Here is a 24,397-nt window from a genome sequence, read left to right on the forward strand (position 1 = left end):
CTTTGAGCGAGGGCGTATAGTGGGAATGCGGGAGGCCGGGTGGACGTACCGCCGAATTGCTCAACACGTGGGGCGTGAGGTCTCCACAGTACATCGATGTTGTCGCCAGTGGTCGGCGGAAGGTGCACATGCCCGTCGACCTGGGACCGGACCGCAGCGACGCACAGATGCACGCCAAGACCGTAGGATCCTACGCAGTGCCGTAGGGGACCGCACCGCCACTTCCCAGCAAATTAGGGACACTGTTGCTCCTGGGGTATCGGCGAGGACCATTCGCAACCGTCTCCATGAAGCTGGGCTATGGTCCCGCACACCATTAGGCCGTCTTCCGCTCACGCCCCAACATCGTGCAGCCCGCCTCCAGTGGTGTCGCGACAGGCGTGAATGGAGGGACGAATGGAGACGTGTCATCTTCAGCGATTAGAGTCGCTTCTGCCTTGGTGCCAATGATGGTCGTATGTGTGTTTGGCGCCGTGCAGGTGAGCGCCACAATCAGGACTGCATACGACCGAGGCACACAGGGCCAACACCCGGCATCATGGTGTGGGGAGCGATCTCCTACACTGGCCGTACACCTCTGGTGATCGTCGAAGGGACACTGAATAGTGCACGGTACATCCAAACCGTCATTGAACCCATCGTTCTACCATTCCTAGACCGGCAAGGGAACTTGCTGTTCCAACAGGACAATGCATGTCCGCATGTATCCCATGCCACCCAACGTGCTCTAGAAGGTGTAAGTCAACTACCCTGGCCAGCAAGATCTCCGGATCTGTCCCCCATTGAGCATGTTTGGGACTGGATGAAGCGTCGTCTCACGCGGTCTGCACGTCCAGCACGAACGCTGGTCCAACTGAGGCGCCAGGTGGAAATGGCATGGCAAGCCGTTCCACAGGACTACATCCAGCATCTCTACGATCGTCTCCATGGGAGAATATCAGCCTGCATTGCTGCGAAAGGTGGATATACACTGTACTAGTGCCGACATTGTGCATGGTCTGTTGCCTGTGTCTATGTGCCTGTTGTTCTGTCAGTGTGATCATGTGATGTATCTGACCCCAGGAATGTGTCAATAAAGTTTCCCCTTCCTGGGACAATGAATTCACGGTGTTCTTATTTCAATTTCCAGGAGTGTATATAATGGTGGCAGTTGCTGTGTGCTTTATGTACAGATCTTTTTACAGACTCGGGAATCTCTGCTAACCTTTGCCTATTGTTGTTTGTGCATTCGTATTTGAACCAAGAGTTCAACAGCCTTTGCTCCCTCAGCATTTTCAGAATTCCATTGTTAAACCATAGTTGGTGTTTTCCATCAATAATCCACATGTTAGGCAAGCACTGTTCCAGAGCACTGATTCAGGGGTCTGTGCAATGGTCAGACACAGGTATGTTTGTATGATGCTCCTGTGTGAACAATTTCCTGAACATGAAATTTTGAAACTTTGGCTTTTTTTTTGTCTCCTTCTGTCATTTACTGCCACCCCTCACTAGTCAATATGAGTGACTGCATGAAAGTTTCAGACCCTCTTAAGGATTTTACAAAGGACCAGAATTTTCTCTGGTTTCCTGCTAGATCTTTTGCTAAGGTATGGTGGTAGTTGTATGCTTTAGTGCACAGATCTTTTTACAGGCACATTCTGCTGGAGAACACTTCACAATGTTTTGTTCATTTTCTCAGCCACATGACCACAAGCTCATCCTAATTTACTCTGCTCTTGTTGCACTATATCCAGGTTGTCACACAGCCAAGTACGAGCAGTTTCCAGTATTGTGATGGCTTTTGGTACCACTGAAAAGGTGGCGTTGGTGTATGCCAAGTTTCCAGACAAGGTATCTGTAAAGACTTCTTTCACAGTTTTGATAGCATTTGATTCATCACTGTCAATCTCACAGAAGATGGCATTTATTTTGGTGTAGTTGGCACAGTAATACTTAGTAGCATTAAGCCAAGAAGACCATAAGTAAGGATGGTCTGAGGGGGGGAGGGGGAGTGTAGGTGCTTTTTCCTTGAATTTCTCCATATGTAGCATAGCTTTCACATAAATTTTCTTGCCACAGGAAATTAATTTGCAACAGCAGGGAAATTTGATTGCACCCCTTGTGCAACTCTGTGTAACATATGTGCAAGGCAAATGAAGCACAACATATTGGGATATAGAATCTGAAGCCCCTTGGCTGCTTTAGCCTTATATGAAGCACCATCTGATAATAGCAGAAACTGTTATGTCTGTTCACACCGTCCACAGTAACTTCATTGAGTTGTCAAAATGACAGTTTTCAAATTGTTTACTCTCTCAGAAGCTTCATATGTTAGGAGGAACATTTTCCAGGCCTGTCAACTTATAGAACAGCAACAATAACATTTGTGCCATTATGCCCTCCCACATTGTTGGTTTCATCTGTGGACACCCAGACCTTTTCATCAGCAACACTAATTTGTATTTAGTTGAGCACCTCCTCATATCAGATGTAGAAATAGTTCTTTCTCAATGTAGATTCATTTGGTATTGGATATGTTACATACTTATCCAAGAACTATCTGAAGCATGGACTTTTTGGCAAAAGTCTACATCAGAACCAGCAGCAGTTACAGCTGTGCTTATTTGCCACTCATAGGTTAGCAACACATCAGTTTGCATAGCAAATGGGATGATTCTTTACATAACAAATGACAGGCAATGTATTTCTAGCACCAAAATTGAAACTATTGTCTTGTTTGCTGTTTTTTGGTATGTTAATGAGTTTTGAGAGAAATATTTTGTGATTATGGTAGTGAGTGCTATAAAATGGGCTGATTTAAATGATTTAGTTTTACATGGCAACATTGCTGATTGATCCATGTCCCAAGGATTAATTGCAGAGATGCAAACATGTATTGATTGTGGTTGTGAAGTGCTTTCAAACCCTCATCTGGCTATGCTGATTTAGGTTTTCCATGATTTCCTTATTTCGCTTCAGCAAATGCTCAGATGGTTGCTTTGAAAGGGCACAGCTGATTTCCTTCCCCATACTTGCCTAATCCAAGCTTGTGTTCTGTCTCTAATGACCTTGCTGGCAATGGGAGACAAAAACACTAATATCTTTGACGAAATGACTACTTCGTCAATCTGCACAAGCACATTGAGTAAGTGGATCAGTGTTTTTTAATTAAATCATGGGAGAAGGTAGATGGATCAGTGTTCATTAATAATAAAACCACAGGTTATATTACTAAACATTGAGCCGTCTACTTCCTCCTATGATTTAATTTTTGAGTCACATAATCAGTGTGCTTGCACAGGTCAATTGTATAGCAAAACAGATCAGAGAAATGTGTCACTGCTTTTTCCGAATATATCATGGGTTGCAATGCTGTCCTGGGTTTGCAGATAATAGCACAGTTTCGTGACTCAAACAATTACATTTATAATCCTTGTTTCCAAGGGGTTCTCATCCTTTCTTCCAAATGTATTACTTTAAAACACATTGTCTGCCTGCTGCTCTTTCATTGGCTGTGTAACACAAACAGCAGAAGCACCTTCTTTTGTTCCCATCATACCTTACAGCAGGTGCTGACAACATTGCTGCACAAAACGTGTGAGTATGCCACTGGTCACTTTTACCTATTCTTCAGTTTCCCAGTGGGGCATTGCAAGACACTATCATCTCACACAAATACTTGAAGAATAATGTACAGTTAAAGATGGCCTTGTCTGCTCAAATGACAGCATTTGTCTGTTGTCATTTTCAGCACTCCTCCTCGCACAACTGTTTTATTTGGTGCTGTTACAGTGTTGTCGCCCATTAAAGTGCTTTTATGCACTTACTTGAATTTCACATAGTTTACAAAATAAAATTTCTCTGTCATTGCTGAAGAACTTCTATCCAAAACCATGAGCAGATCCCTGAAGCATCAGGCTGTTGGAGCACTTTACCTTCAGCATGTTGAACCAGACTGAGTTTTTATTTAAACTGAATAGTGTGTGCAATGTTTATTACATCAGAAGCCACCTTTGTCGGTTCTGAGAGCATGTTGTTGACTCCCACACGACAGTGTCTTACATCAGTGCACCAAGCAGTGTTATCCTGCCTGTGTGCTGTTGTGCTGAGAAATAAAGCTTTGTAATACATGTTTTGTTTGTTTGTAACATCACCTGAAACATTTTCATCTTGTTCTTATGTCCTTATTAAAGATATGACAGGTACATGCATTTTTGGCAAAAGTTGGCTGAAGTGTGATGTATTACTATAAAAGGTGTAAATACAACTTTATGTGTACAATAAAAATACATTTTTCTATGCTACAATACCTGGATTCATGCATACATTGTTGTAAAATTCGTTTCAGAGTTAAGGAAAGAAACATAAGTTGTCATTAAAATCCAGCCCTAACAGAGACATATTGTATTTCACAGACTACAAGGTGCTACAGATTGTAAGACACACCTTAATTTTTAAGCAATTTTTTTAAAAAAAGTATCATTTTTACAATTTTTGTTATTAGATTACAAAAAAATCTTAGTTTATGAAACTGATATGACCTTTAAATCCCTGAAACTTGTCATCTGAACTTTCTTCTTGTTTTTTTCATTTTGAAACTAGATACTAACAAAAGTTTTGAGCTGTTACCGGTAACGCTAATCACCTTCAGCTCAAGTTCACTGGCACCGTAGACTGCAATGATGTGTCATAGGCTAGACAATCATTCTGGACTTGTGATAGTAGGATGGGAGATAGACAATATTAGCAAGCTTGTGAATCCCCACTATTCATGTTCGTCACATCAGTGCACTGCTGCTGCAACTTGAATCCAGTGTTGGCAGATTATATATAAAAAAACAGTGCCAAATAGGTACAACATCCTATACTGAATTAGATATGTGGATGATATCTTGTGTCTTCTAGATGAACCAAACAATAAAATTGACCAGTTACACACAGACATAAATTCTGTTCATGATAAGATACATTTTACAATAGAGAAAGAGCAAATTAGACAGTTAAATTTCTTGGACATCTTCATAAAGATTCAAAACAACCAACACACATTTCCCATATACCGAAAACCGACAACAACAGACACAATTATACACGAGACATCACAACACCCCAATTCTCAAAAGCAGGCATCACTTAGATACACGCTCCACAGACTGACCACAGTACCATTAGATACAGACAATTACAAAAAAGAAATGAATACTATAATACAAATAGCCACAAACAATGGATACAGAGGGAACTTTGTAACAAAGCCGAACAATAAAATGTAGAAAGAGAAAAGAACGAACACCCAACTGTCACGAACACAAGGACAAAATCACACACAAAGAAAGACATAAAATACAAGAATAGAAACAACACAAAGTGTGAAAGAAACAGAAAGTAAAAGATGGTACACAATGAAGTACAACCACAAATACACACACAGAGTATCCAATATTTTCAAAAAACAAGGCATAAAAATAACACACCAAACCAACCATTGAATTCCCAAAAAACAACAGGAAAAACTGATCTGTATCAGAAATCAGCAATATACCAACTGAAATGCATTAAGTGAAACCAGGAGGACATTTGACACAAGATACAAAGAATATGCAAGAGCATGGAAGTATACGACAAATCATTCAACAACTTTTGCAAAACGCTTACACCAACACCAAAACGCTTACACCAACACCAACATCAAATTACAACCAGAGACACAGACATGGAAATCATAAGGATAAACAACGACAAAAAACACCACCTCACCTTACAAGTAAACTACCACATCCAAAAATACCATAACAGAAACAACTCATAAATGATCAGATCAACTTGACAAACCACACACTCTTTAAATTGATGACCACTTAATATAACATTAAAAGTACAAATATACCTACAGGCTCCATTTACCACTACCATTTCCTCCCAGATCTGTCCCATAATCACTGTCCAGGCCATCCCTGTCATTCTTCTGCCCCCTCCCCCCCCCTCCCTCGAAAAAAATAGAGAAAGAAAAACACACACACACACACACACACACACACACACACACACACACACCACAACCACTCTCATATCTCTGTCTACATACAGGAAAACAAAACAATTTCACTAACACACTCTCCCCCCCTCTCTCCCTCCTCTCTCCCCCCTCTCTCCCCCCTCTCTCCCCCCTCTCTCCCCCCTCTCTCTCCCCCTCTCTCTCCCCCCTCTCTCTCCCCTCTCTCTCTCCCCCCTCTCTCTCCCCCCTCTCTCTCCCCCCTCTCTCTCCCCCTCTCTCTCCCCCCTCTCTCTCCCCCCTCTCTCTCCCCCCTCTCTCTCCCCCCTCTCTCTCCCCCCTCTCTCTCCCCCCTCTCTCTCCCCCTCTCTCTCCCCCCTCTCTCTCCCCCCTCTCTCTCCCCCCTCTCTCTCCCCCCTCTCTCCCCCTCTCTCCCCCTCCCTCTCCCCCTCCCTCTCTCCCTCCCCCTCCCCCTCACCCTCCCTCTCCCCCTCCCCCTCCCTCACTCTCACTCTCACTCTCACTCTCACTCTCACTCTCACTCACACACACACACACACCCACACAAAAATCGTTTTGGAGGTTGCCGACACTCACAATGAGAACGACAAATAAGCATAAACACTATAGCAGTGATGAATGAAAAACAGTTAAGAAAGTCAATTATAAATAGTGCAGTGCAGAAAATAATGCAAAATGCCGAAGACTGCAGATGTGAAATGAAGCCTGTCGACATAAACCGGTGGTAGCAAGAGGGGAAAGTGCAGACTATGTAAAGAAACACCGTAAGAAGCTTACAGACTAACTTCATAAAGAAAACACTGTTTTTAACCCAAAAGAATAAAAAAAATGTACAAACGTGTGTATCCAATGTACAGAATGCTTTGTAAATAAAAGCGAAACACGTCTGGTGTAATTCTTTTTAATTACATTGTAGTCAGCTCAAGACAGATACCCTATAATAACAGATGTTAACAACTGCTGCGGAAGATGGCCACACAAACAAACGTAAAACCTATGGCATCAAGTTGTTTCGTAGGGTCGAGCAAATGCCCCTGCATTTTAGTGTCCAGCACTGCCTTTGGCAGCATTTCCAGGCATTACATGTTGCCAACGCGGAGGTATGTCATGCTCTTTTCTTGTCTTGGATATCTCCCTTGCTGTATCAAGTTTTGCGGCAGCTAGCGCTGTTGCAGGAACCCTCGTCCATGTCTTTTGACGCATTGTGTTCCTTGCTGTCTTCATATTATCGCCGCTGCACGCATGTTGTGGCGGCTAGCGTCCAGTTCTATCAATGCAAGAAACAGCTCCATCAGTCTTACCGGGCATGAGTCGTACCCTGCACGGTCTTAGTCGCAAGTGTCATTTTGTCACAGAGCAGTCGCGAGAGTTGTATGCCCACATTATGGTGCATGACGTCATAGTTTCTTTCAGCCCCTGACAGGGAGGTCTGGCAATGGGCCCTGCAGTTGGAAGACCCTTTCCTTGAGGAAGTCCTGTCCATTGCTCAATCGTATGAAGTCTCTCTCACCGCAGGTCAACAGTTGGAAGCGTGGTGTGATGTCGCGGCGGTTCAGGGCAGCACGGCCGCGTCCACTGTGTCCGAGGTGGACGACGTGTGAGCGGTACAATCCGGCCGTTACGGCCACTCCCGCACGGCGCATAAACAGAGTTGCAGCTGCCGACCCCTGTTATAGTCCTGTGCATCGTGCTATATACATCATGATCGGTCAGAGTGCCCCCAGCATCGGGCCGTTTGTCACAGATGTCATAAAAAAGGACACATTGCTAAAGTTTGCCGCTCAGCCTCAAATGAATCGAAGGAAGCAGGTACAGAGGACATGGACATTGACATTCAGGAAGTTTCATCGGGCCAGGCTCCCGCTGCATCGGCACACAAACTCTTTATCGAGGTGTTGGTTCGGTCGCACCGATTACAACTACAAGTAGATACCAGCGCGGCAGTTTCCTTGTTGAATACACAAACTTACTCTGACCTAGGATCACCCCCGTTGGCACCAGTTTACCGGCGTCTCCGCGGTTATGGTAAACAGTTCATTCCCCTACTGGGTCAATTCACTACCGACGTTACTTACAGATCAGTCACTTGGCCTCTTACTTTTATTGTTGTCAGTGATGCGAACTCCGCTAACCTTTTTGGATTGGATGCCTTTCAAGTTTTCGGTTTTTCTATCGCAGACACCCAACAGTTGGTCTCCGAAGACGTTCCCTATCAATCATTGGAATCATTGATCTCTGACTATAAGGATATCTTTGACTAGGGCCTGGGGGCGTGTTTCAGACTTTGAAGCTCACTTAACAATGAAGCTCACTTAACAATGAAGCTCACTTAACAATGAAGCTCACTTAACAATGAAGCTCACTTAACAATGAAGCTCACTTAACAATGAAGCTCACTTAACAATGAAGCTCACTTAACAATGAAGCTCACTTAACAATGAAGCTCACTTAACAATGAAGCTCACTTAACAATGAAGCTCACTTAACATTGAAGGTGTCGGCTCGCCCGCATTTTCTACGCGCGTGGCAGATCCCCTTGGCTCTCCGCCTTCAGGTAAAAGCAGAGGTAGACCGGCTGACAGCCCTCGGGGTCATTCTTCCCATTTCTTCTAGTGAGTGGGCTTCGCCCCTCATTATTGTCAGGAAACCCTCTGGAAAATTACGTCTTTGTGGTGATTTCAAGGCCACCATTAATTCCCAATTGGTGGTGGACAACCATCCCTTGCCTCGTTCTGATGAATTGTTCTCCGCCATGGCGAGAAGCCAATATTTTTCGAAAATCAAAAATCTTTCGGAGGCTTATCATCAGATACCACTTGATGAGGCCTCCAAACAGCTGGCGGTTGTCAACACCCCATTTGGCCTTTACCAATACCAGCTGTTAGCCTTCGGAATATCCAGTGGCCCGGCGATATTTTAGCGTTATCTTGAGCACGTCACGTCTACAATATCTCAATGTATTAATTACCTGTACGATGTAATTGTCACAGGCCGCAGCATGAAGGAACACAACCTTCAAACGCTCTTTCTCAAATTCAGGCTTGTGGGCCTGCGTTGCAACCTGCGTAAGTCAAACTTCTTCCAACCATCCATTGAGTATGTGGGCTACACCATCTCTCAGCACGGCGTCCAGCCGCTGGGAAGTTTGGTCCAAGGTATCGACGCCTGCTTTGCCGAAGGAGTTACAAGCTTTTTTAGGCAAGATTGCCTATTACCACCGGTTCATTCCCATGGCTCCATAATAGCCCATCCCCTGCACTGCCTTCTGCGCAAGGGTGTTCCTTTTGATTGATCGCCTGCACGCGAGCGAGCATTTACCTCGTTGAAGGGCCTCCTCATATCAGCGCCTTGTTTGGCTACTTTTGACCCCCATAAGCCGTTGGTCCTGGCTACAGATACTTTGCAGTATGGGGTGGGGGCAGTCCTGGCCCATCGCAATGCGGATGGCTCTGAGCAGCCACTGGCATTTGCGTCTAAAACTCTTAGTCTTGTGCATGCCCATTACACCCAGGTGGACAGAGAGGCTTTGGCCATTGTCTGCGCTGCTACCAAATTTCACCCTTTCTTGTATGGCACCAAGTTTCAGTTAATCACTGATCATAAGCCATTAATATCGTTATTTGGCCCCGCCTCTCAGATTCCAGATAGGGCGGCCCACAGACTGCAGCACTGAGCCTTGTTCCTTTCTTAGTACCATTATGACATTTATTTTCACCCTACCGGACAGCATTCCAACACCGACGCTCTTTCCCGTCTTCCCGTGGGCCCGGATCCTAAGTTCGATCGGGAGGAGATTATGTGTTTTCATTTGGATGTGTCATCCCGCCAAACGATCTTTCTAGTGCCTACTCCAGTTATCAAATCTGCAAAGAAACTTTGAACAATCTGCTATCCTAAGACATCAGCACACAGTGGTGAGCAATGCAGCCTAATGGTACTCCTTAAGGATACTTTTCTGTCAACATCGTTACGGCTGCCTTCATGTTTGGAGCATTGTCGGCAATAGACACCAAAAACGTATCAGGACCATACTTCTCGATGACAGATCTAATGATCTCTGCCAGGTATTTGGCATTATGTCTCTTGGTTTTGCTCATTTTGAAATCTACAAAGAATCGTTCTGGCTTCGAAATCACACAATTAATTATAGACTCGTTCTTGATATTACTCCAACCATCACATTGAAGATGTAATTATTTTGTTTACTGAATTATTTTTGTTATTTCTTCTTTCATTTCTTATACTGAGCCTCAAGATAAGTTGTAGACATTATAAATCTTGACAGTAATAGGTCTCAATTTTTGGAGAAAATCTATATGCTGTGGGTGCTCTATCAAAGACTATTTTTTACTTTATTTCAAATCCCAATTAAAAACTATTAAAAAAATCAGTTTATGACAGTTACACCTACATTGTACAGAATTAAAATATTTCTATTCTACAGAAGACACACTACACACTGCATTGTAAACCATTATGAGATTCGAAAGAGCAGTTGCAATGTAGGCCTACTACTCCTAAAGGCGAAAACAGTTATTTGTCAAAGGAGAAGTGAAGCCATATTCTATTATCATGAGGGTTCAGTCCGAAAAACTAACCTACTTTTGCTAACAAACTTTTGTTTTACAAACTTCTTTTATTTTACAAACTGTAGCTAACCAACTTTTGTTACTGTGGTATTTAAATGGTGGGAAATAATTAGGCTAGGAGATGCTAATATATCTTTTTGATAGGGTTAAGGAAAATCACTAGAGTTTCCAATTTGGGTGTTGGTTTGTAATTTGCCTTCTTAATACAATGGAATATGTCCAACATTTTTACTGTTTAACACCACAAAAACAATTTAGGCCTCCAATATAATAGGCTGCAAAAAAGACTACAATAAACCACCCATTTTCATATCAAAGAATAGTAAGTCTTAAATGATTTAAACTTACATTTGTTTGGTTATCCTTGCGATCCAAAAATGCAGTTGTTCCTCTTGATGAACCTGGACTGTAAACTGGTATAGTTGCAGATCCCAAACTAGAAGAGTGTTCAGATAGGGGACTTGGCCAAGGCTTTGGTGGAGGTGGTGTTGGTGATTTGAAAGGAGGTGTAGCTGAATTTAGACCAGCCAAGGTTAATAAAGCTTGACCTTCCATTTGAATGTGCATCCACTGTTAATAACTGAGTGATGTCTGTTGTGGTTGAGGGTCTAGGTGTTGGTTTACTGACAGTGAGAATATTTTTCTATCCTTCAGGACATTTGATACATTTTTATGCGCTTTTCCATTTTAACTGAATTACCTTACTTGTATTCTTGAGTACAATACTTACAAGCAACACCTTTTCCTTTAATATTAAAGAAGTCCAGACTACCCCTTTTTCTTGACCATTTGCAACAATGAATGGAAACACAACAATGAACAAACAGGAAGCAGGCCTACTCAAAGTTATTTGATTCATTCACCACTTAAATGTTACAATCTCACACACTCATTTCACACAAAGTTCTAATGAAACTGGTTCTTTAGCTTGCAAACACAACTACCAACTGAAAAAACAATATGGCTGTCTATGCAGTGATGCAGTTATCAAGGGGGCGGGGGGGGGGGGGGGGGGGGGGAAATTACCTCTTTTGTCATGTACGACCTAAATTTCCCCATTACACATAACTTTAATTAATTTACCCTTAAGACCTAAACCATGGTTATGATCAACTTAATTAGCCTCTTAAAAAAAAAAAAATGAGTACTTCTACATTCTATTTTAAATTATAAATAAAATATTTGGGTAGTTTTATGTTTAGGTTTATATCGATCTGGACTTAACCTCACTGTTCGAAATACACATTTTTTGGTTGTCGATGTTTTAAATGTCTAAGAATTAGCCCTAGAACTGCCAAGCATCAAAATTTACGACTCTTAAATTTCCTAGAACTGCCAACATTGAAATAATCAACCTTTAGAAAAACCAAGTTTATAATATTGATATGCCATCTAGTGAGTAACTAAATTTAACTAAAATACACAGGGAAGTTTGCTTATTCGACTTGTTAAGTTTTCTGTCAATGTTAGAGGTATTTTATTCTGTAAAGTTTGTTTTAAACTCATGTGAGTTTTGTAAACATCAGTCATTGAAAATGGCATTTCACCGAAAATTTAACCAAATAAACTCTCAGAGATTTATGATGTACTTGAAAATACAAGTGATTTTATTGACATAGAACATGGTAAAATATTAATTAATGATTCTGAAAGTGAAAGTGATAGTGATATTTCGGAAAATAAATTTATAAATCATAATTCATCACAGGAAATGAGGAGTCTTGAATTCTGAAAGTGAAACACCTCTCGTCATTCGTTTGGAAAATTTAAAAAAATACTACAGATGACAGCTTGTTGAGAATTATGCCTCCAGAGAAATGTTTTGAGAATTATGCATCCAGAGAAATGTTTTGGAAGTTTATGTTTCACCCAGAGTAATGAGGGGTTCGACTTGCCTAAAAATATTATGCCTAGCAAATATTTTAAATTATTTTTTCCTCCAGACTTATGGTAAATGATATTTTGCATGGAATTTGCAAGGAAGAAATTGCATGGAATGATAAAGCTTGGATTAAAATGTATGCATTTATTTAGTTAACCTAGTTTTAAAGTTATTTAACTGTTAATAAGTGTTAAAACATCTAAAAATTTTCATCAATTCCCAATTTTTGGGAATCTTCCCGGGCCAAAGAAGTATTCCCAGCAATATTCCCATTTTATAAGTTCCCTCCCACTGGGAATGTACCCGGGCCACACCACTACTTATCAAGTCAAAAGTAAAGCAAATTTGGAACAGCAAAGTAGAGATTGTAAAAACAAGCCAAGGGGGCCTGTCTTGAGTTTGTAATGTTATGATAAAACAACTGTTTGACACTTTTAATTTGAAGTATAGACTAAAAGACTGTAAATGCCAGTGGGCAGAACACATCAGATTAATGAAGTCTATGAGACTGATTACAAAATTCTGCTGTACACACAGAGGATGCCCAGATAAACAATACAGGATAACCTTTGAGAGGTAAGAGGCTGGCCTACCCATGTAGAAAAGTTGGAATGAAGTAGTAGTTTCATATAAGATTGTGTGTGTGCTCAGTTATGATCTATTGAAGCTATTTTGTTACTAGTAACCTTTCAGTTAGTGGACATATATGATCTCCTCAGTTCACTAAATTATTTTGTGCTACTGTATCAACAGAAATATATTTTTGTTGATTTAGGAATGTTCATAATATGTCCATTATTTATACTTCAGTGTATTGGGTGTTTTTTACCAGCAATTTTTGCATTATATGTTTTACATATCTGTGTTCAGAAACTGAAGTTTATGCAACATTTCCAGTTAATGTTTTTAATAAGAAAAACTAGCAGTAAATTTTTGTATATACTTTCAGGACAGACCGTGTCCGACGCTGGCCCTGATGCTCTTAGTGGCTTATGTAATCCTGACAACAGCATTCTTCAGTGCTGCCTACAACAAATGGGACTGGGCCGCAAAGTGGTAATATGTCATAGTTGGTTTGTTTTAGTCAGGAATTACATTATGCTGTAGAAGGTGCATATCAGTTAAAGACCTTTGTGTATGTGTATCATTTCTGGTTTGTTCTAATTGTACTTATTTCCAGCCCAGAAAGACATAATTGTATCCTTCATGAACAGTAGGTTGTAAATGTGTTTTGTAGATGTCCCATGCAGATCAAGCCATGGTGATAGTAGGCCATTTTAAGCACAAGAAAACTGATTTGACATTGCTTCAGGACAGCACAATTTTCAGATTCCTGTAGAAAATGGCTTCAATACAATAACTGAATCTAGTTATGAAGTAAAACAAAGAACTTTTTAAAAATTGGAGTGGATATTCATTAATTCAGTAACGGCTGTGGAGCAGCAACACTCCGAATGTGAGAAACTTAACACAGGGAAACTGTTGAAATATGATGAAGTTTTCAGTGTTAATCCTCACTCATTATTGTTATAGTTTAACTTTCATACATACTGTGCACAAAGGTAAGGACATCATAGAATACAAGATTTCACAGCCAGTATTTGCGTTATTGATGAGGCTTACCATAATTATCAGAGTAAAAGATGATGCTGATTTCTTTCAAGAAGCTTCCTGAGAAAAAATTATTTTTAACCTATTCTGACACATCAAAATTACAAACTGTTTTATTGACATAAAATATCTGCCTAAAAAGTTAACATTATAACTATTCTAAATTTGTGCCGTTTATTGATTGTCTACATTTTGATAACACAAGGAGAAATAAAATAAACGAAAAGAAATGGTTTATGTTGATCATTTTCTTTTCTACATTTTTCGCATACTTACCCTGTCATCCGTGGTACCACTATTTTCAGCCATCATCCTAGTAGCAGAGTTGTGCAATTTATGTTGTCATTGTCTTAAATATTTGACTGTGGCTCATGAATATGTTGCAATTTTTGAGGTTGTGGTTACTGTGGGACTTGAGAACACAGCTGTTTTTATCCAGATACATATTGGATTTTGCATCTGTACTGAAATGAAAATGTTGCAATTTCTCCTGCTTCCAAACGCATTGCTTGTATGCCGCTCTTTCATTGGCGGGTAGGATCAGCAGCTGACACACCCCCTTTTGTTCACGTTATGTCCCGGTAAGTCTCAACAACATTGAAGCATAAAACTCTGGCCCCTATGTAGACTTTTCTCATCTCCTGCAGAAATGAATACTGTTGTTGAGTATTTTTCACATTTTAAAGTCATTTTAATTTCAACTACAAATGGATTAAGGAAAACTGTAGTTTAAATATGGTGGATTTTCTGAGAAAGCCAGAGTACGCGATGTAGATTCCAATGGTTGGTAACATGATTTAATTTACTGTCCACTCACTACTCCAATCCTTGATCTCATCTGATGCTCAGCCAAGCTGGTATCACCATTCCCTATCCGACCATTCTGTAGTGCTGTGCTTGAAACAGGACTGGAATATCTTCTAGTGTGCAAGTCGTATGTAACAACAGCCACTAATACATAAATAAAAGATTGCAATTGTGATTCAGTCCAATTCTTGAACTTGGCACATCCTACTATCTACTGACGTCTGTTGGTACTATTTCCATGATGGGTCTTGCTGCTGTAATTTATTCACATGACAACAATTGCAGTTTGATGTGATTCATTTTGTTTGTCAGACAGCTCATGCTGGATTAATTTTCCTCTTGCTACATCCGAATATTACAGTCATACGGTAACATTTTTATCCAGTGTTCTAATACTTGAACAGTGACCAAACTTCTCATTTACAGCCCCCTGAGTAAATCATTACAATCATTCATAGTCAAACAAAATGTGATCTGGGTTCAGAATCAAGTACTGTTTTTTTAAGGCCAACATTCCTGCTTTTGACCGTTACCCTTACTTAACCTCCTAACTTCCTTTTTTTTCCCTTTTTTTACAAATCGATTTCATAATATATATATATATATATATATATATATATATATATATATATATATATATATATATATATATATATATATATATATATAAAAATAGAAAGAAACTTCCACATGGGAAAAATATAATAAAAACAAAGATTCGAAGACTTACCAAGCGGGAAACCGCCGGCAGACAGGCACATGAACAAGACACACACACAGAATTGCTAGCTTTCGCAACCGATGGTTGCTTCTTCAGGAAGGAGAGGGAAAGACAAAAGGATATATATATGAAAACAAAGATTCCAAGACTTACCAAGCGGGAAAGTGCCGGCAGACAGGCACAATGAACAAAACACACAAACACACACACATAATTACTAGCTTTCGCAACCGATGGTTGCTTTTTCAGGAAGGAGAGGGAAAGACGAAAGGATGTGGGTTTTAAGGGAGAGGGTAAGGAGTCATTCCAATCCTGGGAGCGGAAAGACTTCCCTTAGGTGCAGTCTGTGAATATAAGATGCCCCAGCGTTTCCTGAATAGGGACTTTTGCTAAAAAATCTTGTCTTATAACTGAAATGACTAGATAAAAAATCTACTCACCAAGCCGCAGCAGGTGAACATGCACACAAAAGGATTTAAATTTTTTACAAGCTTTCTTCTGGCAGAAGAGTTGAATGGGAAGGAAGAGGGTGAAGGAAAACAACGGGAGAGGTTTAGGGAAAGGGGTACAGTTCAGAAAAGTCACCCAGAACCCCGGGTCAACGGAGTTTTGACGGACAGGATGAGAAGGAAAGACTTGTTGTTGGGGACTGCATCAGATGAGGTTTGAAAACCTGAGAGCTTAAAGGTGAAAGTCAGGGTAATATGCAAGACAGAGATCACTACTAAAACATCGTGCACGAGTTAATAAGAGTGAAAAGCTAAGTGCATTGTATGTATTGTATGTATTGTAAGTCCAAAAATGAAAGATGTAGGAAACTAAAATTGATTGAAGAAAGGAGTACTTACTATGAACAAATGCTGAGACAGAAGGCATTAATGTAAATTAAGGCCAGGTGGGTGGTAAGAACCAAGGCCATGTTGTTGTGCTACTTCCCACGTGCGTAGTTCTGAGAAACTGGTGTCAGGGGGAAGAATCCAGATGGCGCGTGTAGTGAAACAAGCACCGAGGTCATGACTGTTAGGTTGTGCAGTATTCTCTGCAACAGGATATTGTGTGACACCAGTATACATGCTCTGCCTATGCCCATTCATCATGACTGATAACTGGTTGGTCTCCCTTTGATAGTTTGTTTTGCCAGTTACAGCACTGGGATAGGTGGTGGTAGGAGGGAGTATAGGGCAAGTCTTGCAGCATGGACAGTCACTGGGGTAGGAGCCAGAGGGTAGGGAGATATGTGCAGAAGGAACATAGGGTCTGACAAGAATATTGCAGTGATTGGGTGGGTGACGAAAAGCTATTCAAGGTGTCGTGGGCAGAATCTCAGACAGAATGGATCTCGTTTCAGGGCATGACCTTGCCAAAGTAGCTGATTGATACATTCTATGTCAAACATTCCCTCCATACAGTCTTGGCATTCAACGCAAATGTATTTGATCGGATATAGACTCTTTACATAAATACATCACAACTCTCACTTCAACCTTCACTGGACATAATTATCCCAACAGCTTAGGTAAAAAGCAAATTTCCCGGGCCATCACATCCAATCCTGGTACTGTTGATCCCTCCAAAAAAACAACCTTGGAGCACAACATTTGTTACCTGGTATTATCCTGTCTTGAATGTATCAATCAGCTACTTCGACATGGCACCCATCTCTCTACCTTATGGCGCCAACCACTGCGACCATCCTCACTGCAAACCTTGTCCTGCGCACCCTCCTACCACCACCTATTGCAGCCCTGTAACCGGAAAAAAATATACTATCAAAGGGAGAGCCACCTGTGAAACGACACGTCATATACCAGCTGTTATGTAAACATTGTTCGGCCTTTTACATCAGCATGACTACCACCCAGTTATCAGTCAGGTTGAATGGGCGTAGGCAGAGTGTGAACACTGGTAACACACAATATGCTGTTCCAGAGCATGTTGCACAGCATGACAGTCATGACCTCGGTGCTTGCTTCACTACAAGCACCATCTGGATTCTTCCCCCAGACACCAATTTCTCAGAACTCCGCAGTTGGGAACTAGCGCTACAATACGTCCTCAGTTCTCGCCACCCACCTGGCCTTAATTTACATTAATGCCTTCTGTCTCAGCATTTGTTCACAGTAAGTACTCTTTTCTTCACTCCATTTTGGTTCCCTACATCATTCATTTTCTGAGTTATCAATTTTTTGCCCTCCACCCTCTCACCTCTGTTACATACAGTGCACTTAGCTTTTCACTCTTATTAACTCGTATATGATGTTTTAGTAGTGACCTCTCTTGCATTATTACCCTGTCTTTCACCTTTAAGCTCTCAGGTTTTCAAATCTTGTCTGGTGGAGTCCCCAACAATAAGTCTTTCTTTCTAATCCCTTCTGGTATGTCTCCCCTGACGTGGAGTTCTGAGTGATTTTCTGATCTGTACACCTTTCCCTAAGCCTCACCAGTCGTTTTCCTTTACCCCACTTCCTTCCTCCTCAAGTCTTCTGCCAGAAGGAGGAGGCACTGGCTAAGAAAGCCTGTAAAAATTTAAATCCTTTGAGCTGATTTTTTTATCTATCTGTTTATATAATATTACAAGACTTACAAAGCGGGAAAGCACCGGTAGACAGGTCTGTGTGTGTGTGTGTGTGTGTGTGTGTGTGTGTGTGTGTGTGTGTGTGTGTGTGTGTGTGTGTGTGTGTGTGTGTGTGTGTGCGTGCGAGCCAGCGATTATATACCTATCCTTTTTTCCCCCTAAGGTAAGTCTTTCCACTCCCGGGATTGGAATGACTCCTTACCCTGTCCCTTAAAACCCACATCCTTTCGTCTTTCCCTCTCCTTCCCTCTTTCCTGAAGAAGCAACCGTTGGTTGCGAAAGCTAGAAATTTTGTGTGTTTGTGTGTTATTTTATTGTGCCTGTCTACCGGCTTTTTCCCACTTGGTAAGTCTTGGAATCTTTGTTTTTAATATATTTTTCCCATGTGGAAGTTTCTTTCTATTTTGTTTATATAATATTATCAATAATTGATTATTTGTATTGTTACATTAGCTCATGTGGCCATCATTCCTTCTTATGTAACCCTCTTGTCAGTCTTGGTCGTCGTCTGTCTTGTTGAAACTATAATCTGCTTTCTGCCTCCTGTGCTAGTATTCTGATCCTTTTTTTATCTTTTATTTATCTGTACTGTCCAGATTAATCAACACTTTGCCCCCACAACTTTTCTAGTACCAGTTCTCATGCATGTAGACAGGCCCATTGTTGTTTTCGAATTTGCGTATAAGAATTCCACTGCAGTTCACTATACTGCTGGGAATTCTCCTGATCATCTCTTGCTGATTTATTTTCAGATTTGACAGCTATTTTTTTCCTTGCCCTCCACTTACCTTATTTATACACAATTCTTTCACATTTTTGTGTGTTTGTTTCTCCCCAGACTGTTCTGATTGATTGACTTTTACTGCTGTCTCCTACACTACCTTATTTGCCAAGCAATGTTGTCTACGTTATCTCCTGTGACTTTATTTTACTGTATGGCCAGTTTTTAAAATTTCATCTCCTTTCACGATTGTCCCTATCGACTTTTTTTTCAATCAATTTTTCGGATCATATAGATTACTCTTGTGGCGAGATGTTCTCGCCCACTCATTGCCTCTTGTTAACTGTTGCTTGATCTCATGATATTGGTGCGACTTTTTTGATTTTTTCGAAATTTTTTCCCTGCAGTTTTTCTGTTTTTCTACCTTTTCCCAACCTGTGCCACACTTTTTGCCACTGTCACTATTTCCAACACTCCAAACTGTTCTCTCTTGCCATGATGCATCCCATCCCATATTACATCCATTCTTTATGAAAACATGGTTTTGCACTACGTAAATTAAGGTTCCACATTCTGTTTCCTGAAACTTACTTGCCCCTTGGAGTTACCCCCAAAGTCCTAATATTGAAAGTCGCTGTTTCTGGGTGTAATCCTACTCTACACCAGCCTCTTTTACAGTTTCAAAAACAGCAATCTCTTGCACTTACCCGACTAATCTGTGACCTCTATGCCTCATCTGCTAGTTTCCACTCCACCAGACTTCTCTCCTACAAAATCCTGCAGTTTTCTGCCTCTCATGTTTCCTTAGATAGTATCAGCTGCCAGGCCAACTTCAGACTGCAATAACATGCCAGACTTCACCTCAAAAAGCTATCCTCCCTTCTCCTAAACTACCTCCCTCTTCAGCTCCCCAAACAGCCACACCATCAACCACCACTCCTCTCCCACAAACCGAGCTTGGCCAAACTCCTTAACGTCCCACAGCCTTTACCACTGCCTCCCAGACCTGTAATAACTCATTACAAAAACCAGTCACAATAATACAGTGTTCTCAACCTCTCATCCAAAGGACTCTCTCCCCCAGAATTATCTGTATTATCCATGGGTCTAACTTTGAGCCCTAAACCTTCATTTAACCTTGCTGCTTTTGTGAAGGACCTACTTTCCTTTTCACATAATGTCAACTGGAAGTATCACGTCGCAACCCAATCCCAATAACTTTTGAACAGCAATCCTGATACTGAACCCTGCCTTGAACAGTTACGACCACAATCCCAACTTGATCCACCATCACTACCTCAGAATCATCCTTTAGAAGCCTTCCAAGAATTACCGAGTGAGGTAGCGCAGTGGTTAGACACTGGGCTCGCATTCAGGAGGACGACGGTTCAATCCCGCGTCCGGCCATCCTGATTTAGGTTTTCTGTGATTTCCCTAAATCACTCCAGGTAAATGCCGGGATGGTTCCTCTGGAAGGGCACGGCCGACTTCCTTCCCCATCCTTCCCTAATCCGATGAGACCGATGACCACGTTGTCTGGTCTCCTTCCCCAAACAACCAACCAACTTTCCAAGAATTCATCACATCTAACATTGCCTCACAACCCTTCCTCAGGTCCCTACAACATGACCCCAACCTGTTCTTTGCAGAACTCCAGGCTCTATATTCCCTTAAAGCTGATGACTCCTAACATTGCCTCACAACCCTTCCTCAGGTCCCTACAACATGACCCCAACCTGTTCTTTGCAGAACTCCAGGCTCTATATTCCCTTAAAGCTGATGACTCCGTCATTATCCTCCCAGCAGACAAAGGATCTACAACTGTAGTACTTGACTGAAAGGAATATGTTGGTGAAAGCAGACAAAGGATCTACGACTGTAGTACTTGACTGAAAGGAATATGTTGGTGAAAGCCTACGCCAGCTGCATGACACCCTTACATACAGCGTCTGCCATCAAGATCCCATCCCTGTGATTCAAACTGACCTGCAGTCTCTTCTTAAAACCCCAGGCCCCTCACAAGGACTAACACCTGAATCCATGGAACTTCTCACCCCACCCAAACCAAGCTCCCCTACCGCTTACCTTCTTCCTAAGATTGACAAGCCCAATCATACTGGCTGTACTATAGTTGATGGCTTCACAGCACCCACCGAACATATCCCACTCCCACCACACACCTTACTTGTAACCATTGATGCCACCTCCCTCTATACCAACATCCCCCATGTACACAGTCTGTGTGCTGCTGAACATTTCCTCTGTCAGTGTCCACTTGATTCCAAACGTGTGAAATCCTGTCTACTCACCTTAATCAACATTATACTTACCAGCAACTGCTTTGCCTTTGAAAGGCAGACATTCAGTCATATCAGAAGTATGGCCATGGGAACAAGGATGGCACCTTCCTGTGCCAATCTTTTCATGGGTCGCTTGGAAGAGGCTTTCCTGGGATCCATAAATCTTCAGCCCGTGATATGGTTTAGATATATACACTCCTGGAAATTGAAATAAGAACACCGTGAATTCATTGTCCCGGGAAGGGGAAACTTTATTGACACATTCCTGGGGTCAGATACATCACATGATCACACTGACAGAACCACAGGCACATAGACACAGGCAACAGAGCATGCACAATGTCGGCACTAGTAGAGTGTATATCCGCCTTTCGCAGCAATGCAGGCTGCTATTCTCCCATGGAGACAATCGTAGAGATGCTGGATGTAGTCCTGTGGAACGGCTTGCCATGCCATTTCCACCTGGCGCCTCAGTTGGACCAGCGTTCGTGCTGGACGTGCAGACCGCGTGAGACGACGCTTCATCCAGTCCCAAACATGCTCAATGGGGAACAGATCCGGAGATCTTGCTGGCCAGGGTAGTTGACTTACACCTTCTAGAGCACGTTGGGTGGCACGGGATACATGCGGACGTGCATTGTCCTGTTGGAACAGCAAGTTCCCTTGCCGGTCTAGGAATGGTAGAACGATGGGTTTGATGACGGTTTGGATGTACCGTGCACTATTCAGTGTCCCCTCGACGATCACCAGAGGTGTACGGTCAGTGTAGAAGATCGCTCCCCACACCATGATGCCGGGTGTTGGCCCTGTGTGCCTCGGTTGTATGCAGTCCTGATTGTGGCGCTCACCTGCATGGCGCCAAACACGCATACGACCATCATTGGCACCAAGGCAGAACCGACTCTCATCGCTGAAGACGACACGTCTCCATTCGTCCCTCCATTCACGCCTGTCGTGACACCACTGGAGGCGGGCTGCACGATGTTGGGGCGTGAGCGGAAGACGGCCTAACGGAGTGCGGGACCGTAGCCCAGCTTCATGGAGACGGTTGCGAATGGTCCTCGCCGATACCCCAGGAGCAACAGTGTCCCTAATTTGCTGGGAAGTGGCGGTGCGGTCCCCTACGGCACTGCGTAGGATCCTACGGTGTTGGCGTACATCCGTGCGTCGCTGCGGTCCGGTCCCAGGTCGACGGGCATGTGCACCTTCCGCCGACCACTGGCGACAACATCGATGTACTGTAGAGACCTCACGCCCCACGTGTTGAGCAATTCGGCAGTACGTCCACCCGGCCTCCCGCATGCCCACTATACGCCCTCGCTCAAAGTCCGTCAACTGCACATACAGTTCACGTCCACGCTGTCGCGGCATGCTACCAGTGTTAAAGACTGCGATGGAGCTCCGTATGCCACGGCAAACTGGCTGACACTGACGGCGGCGGTGCACAAATGCTGCGCAGCTAGGCCATTCGACGGTCAACACCGCGGTTCCTGGTGTGTGTGTTGTGCCGTGCGTGTGATCATTGCTTGTACAGCCCTCTCGCGTTGTCCGGAGCAAGTATGGTGGGTCTGACACACCGGTGTCAGTGTGTTCTTTTTTCCATTTCCAGGAGTGTAGATGACATCTTTACCATATGGACCAGTGTGGCCTGAGCCCCCAGTTGGTGCACATCGACAGCGCAGAAAGATACGTATATAGCTTCTTTTCTGTGTTTACTTTGTAGATTCTTACTTAAATTGCATGCGAGTTTTGTATAGGAGGTGTAATTACGACTTTTAGTTACTGTAATTGTAAATTCAGGCAGATTGTAGTGCAGTCGTTAGGCATTTGTACAAGTTAGTTCATACATTCTTTGCGTGTTTCCCTTGCAGTTTCCAGGCACGGACTCGTGTTTCAGTAACTGTTGTTCAACATAGATTAGAATGGACAAGGACTGTAATTGCTGTGTTCGGATGAGGGCTGACTTGGTATTCCTTCGCTCACAGCTGCAGACGGCGCTGACTTTGGTCGCGTAGCTTGAGGCTGTTGCCAATTGGCACCAGTGTGGGGACTCGGACTTGGGTATCACGGGGATGTCAACCACGTCCCATCTGTCCCCAGATCGGTCTGCCGCTGTAGTAGCCCGGTTGCTGCCTGCAGTGGGGCTGAGCCCTCGCCTGTGGTTGATTGGGAGGTCATTCCAAGGTGTGGTAGGCAGCGAAAGACTCCCCCGGAGGCTGATCAGAAAGCCTCCCCGGTGTGTCTGACAAACAGGTTTCAGGCACTGTCTCTGGCTGAGCCAGATGCAGCTGCCTGCCCTGTTTCAGAGGATGATTCTCAGCCTTGTAGGTCCGGGCAATCGCAGAGGGTGGACTTATTGGTAGTTGGGAGCTCCAATGTTAGGCGTGTAATGGGGACCCTTAGGGATATGGCGGCTAAGGAGGGGAAGAAATCCAGTGTGCACTCCATATGCATTCCGGGAGGAGTCATTCCTGATGTGGAAAGGGCCCTTCCGGATGCCATGAAGAGCACAGGGTGCAGGCAGCTGCAGGTGGTGGCACATGTCGGTACTAATGACGCGTGTTGCTTTGGATCTGAGGAAATTTTCTCTGGATTCCAGCAGCTATCTGATTTCGAGAAGGCTGCCAGTCTTGCCTACGAGATGAAGGTAGAGCTCATCATCTGCAGCATCATTGACAGAACCGACTGCAGACCTTTGGTGCAGAGCTGGGTGGAGGGTCTGAATCAGAGGCTCAGAAGATTTTGCGACCGTGTTGGCTGCAGATTCCTTGACTTGTGCCATAGGGTGGTGGGGTTTCGGGTTCCACTGAATAGGTCAGGAGTTCACTACACTCAGCTGGCTGCTACACAGATAGTGGAGGCTGTGTGGCAAGGACTGGGCGGTTTTTTAGGTTAGAAGGCCTCGGGAAAGTACAGGGTGGGCTGCAATGTCAAAGGGTACATGGCAAATACAGGACGCTTGGATCAAGGAACAGTCGGAATTGTAGTTGTAAATTGTAGTTGTGCTGGGAAAGTCCCTGAGCTTCAAGCATTAACAGAAAGCACAGAAGTGGAAATCGTTATAGGTACAGAAAGCTGGCTAACGCCTGAAAAAGTTCTGCAGAAATTTTTACGAAGCCTCAGATGGTGTTCAGGAAAGATAGATTAGGCAGAATTGGTGGTGGAGTGTTTGTGTCTGTCAGTAGTGGTTTATCTTGTA

The 24,397-nt window shown here is 42.9% G+C and overlaps 1 protein-coding gene across 8 annotated transcripts in view; it reads left to right on the forward strand.

The window, feature by feature from the left end:
* LOC126267949 (transcriptional protein SWT1) overlaps window positions 1-24,397 on the forward strand; it is a 275,635-nt gene that overhangs the window by 123,385 nt on the left and 127,853 nt on the right. For all 8 annotated transcript variants that reach the window (XR_007549053.1, XM_049973281.1, XM_049973275.1 and 5 more), the window contains one exon: window positions 13,413-13,519. Coding sequence is in view for 7 of the 8 variants with exons in the window: in XM_049973281.1 (XP_049829238.1) it covers window positions 13,413-13,519 (107 nt within the window). In the remaining variant the exon portion in view is untranslated. The remainder of the gene's footprint in view (window positions 1-13,412; window positions 13,520-24,397) is intronic.

Source organism: Schistocerca gregaria, chromosome 4, assembly GCF_023897955.1.
Source record: "Schistocerca gregaria isolate iqSchGreg1 chromosome 4, iqSchGreg1.2, whole genome shotgun sequence".
NCBI classification, from domain to species: Eukaryota; Metazoa; Arthropoda; class Insecta; order Orthoptera; family Acrididae; genus Schistocerca; species Schistocerca gregaria.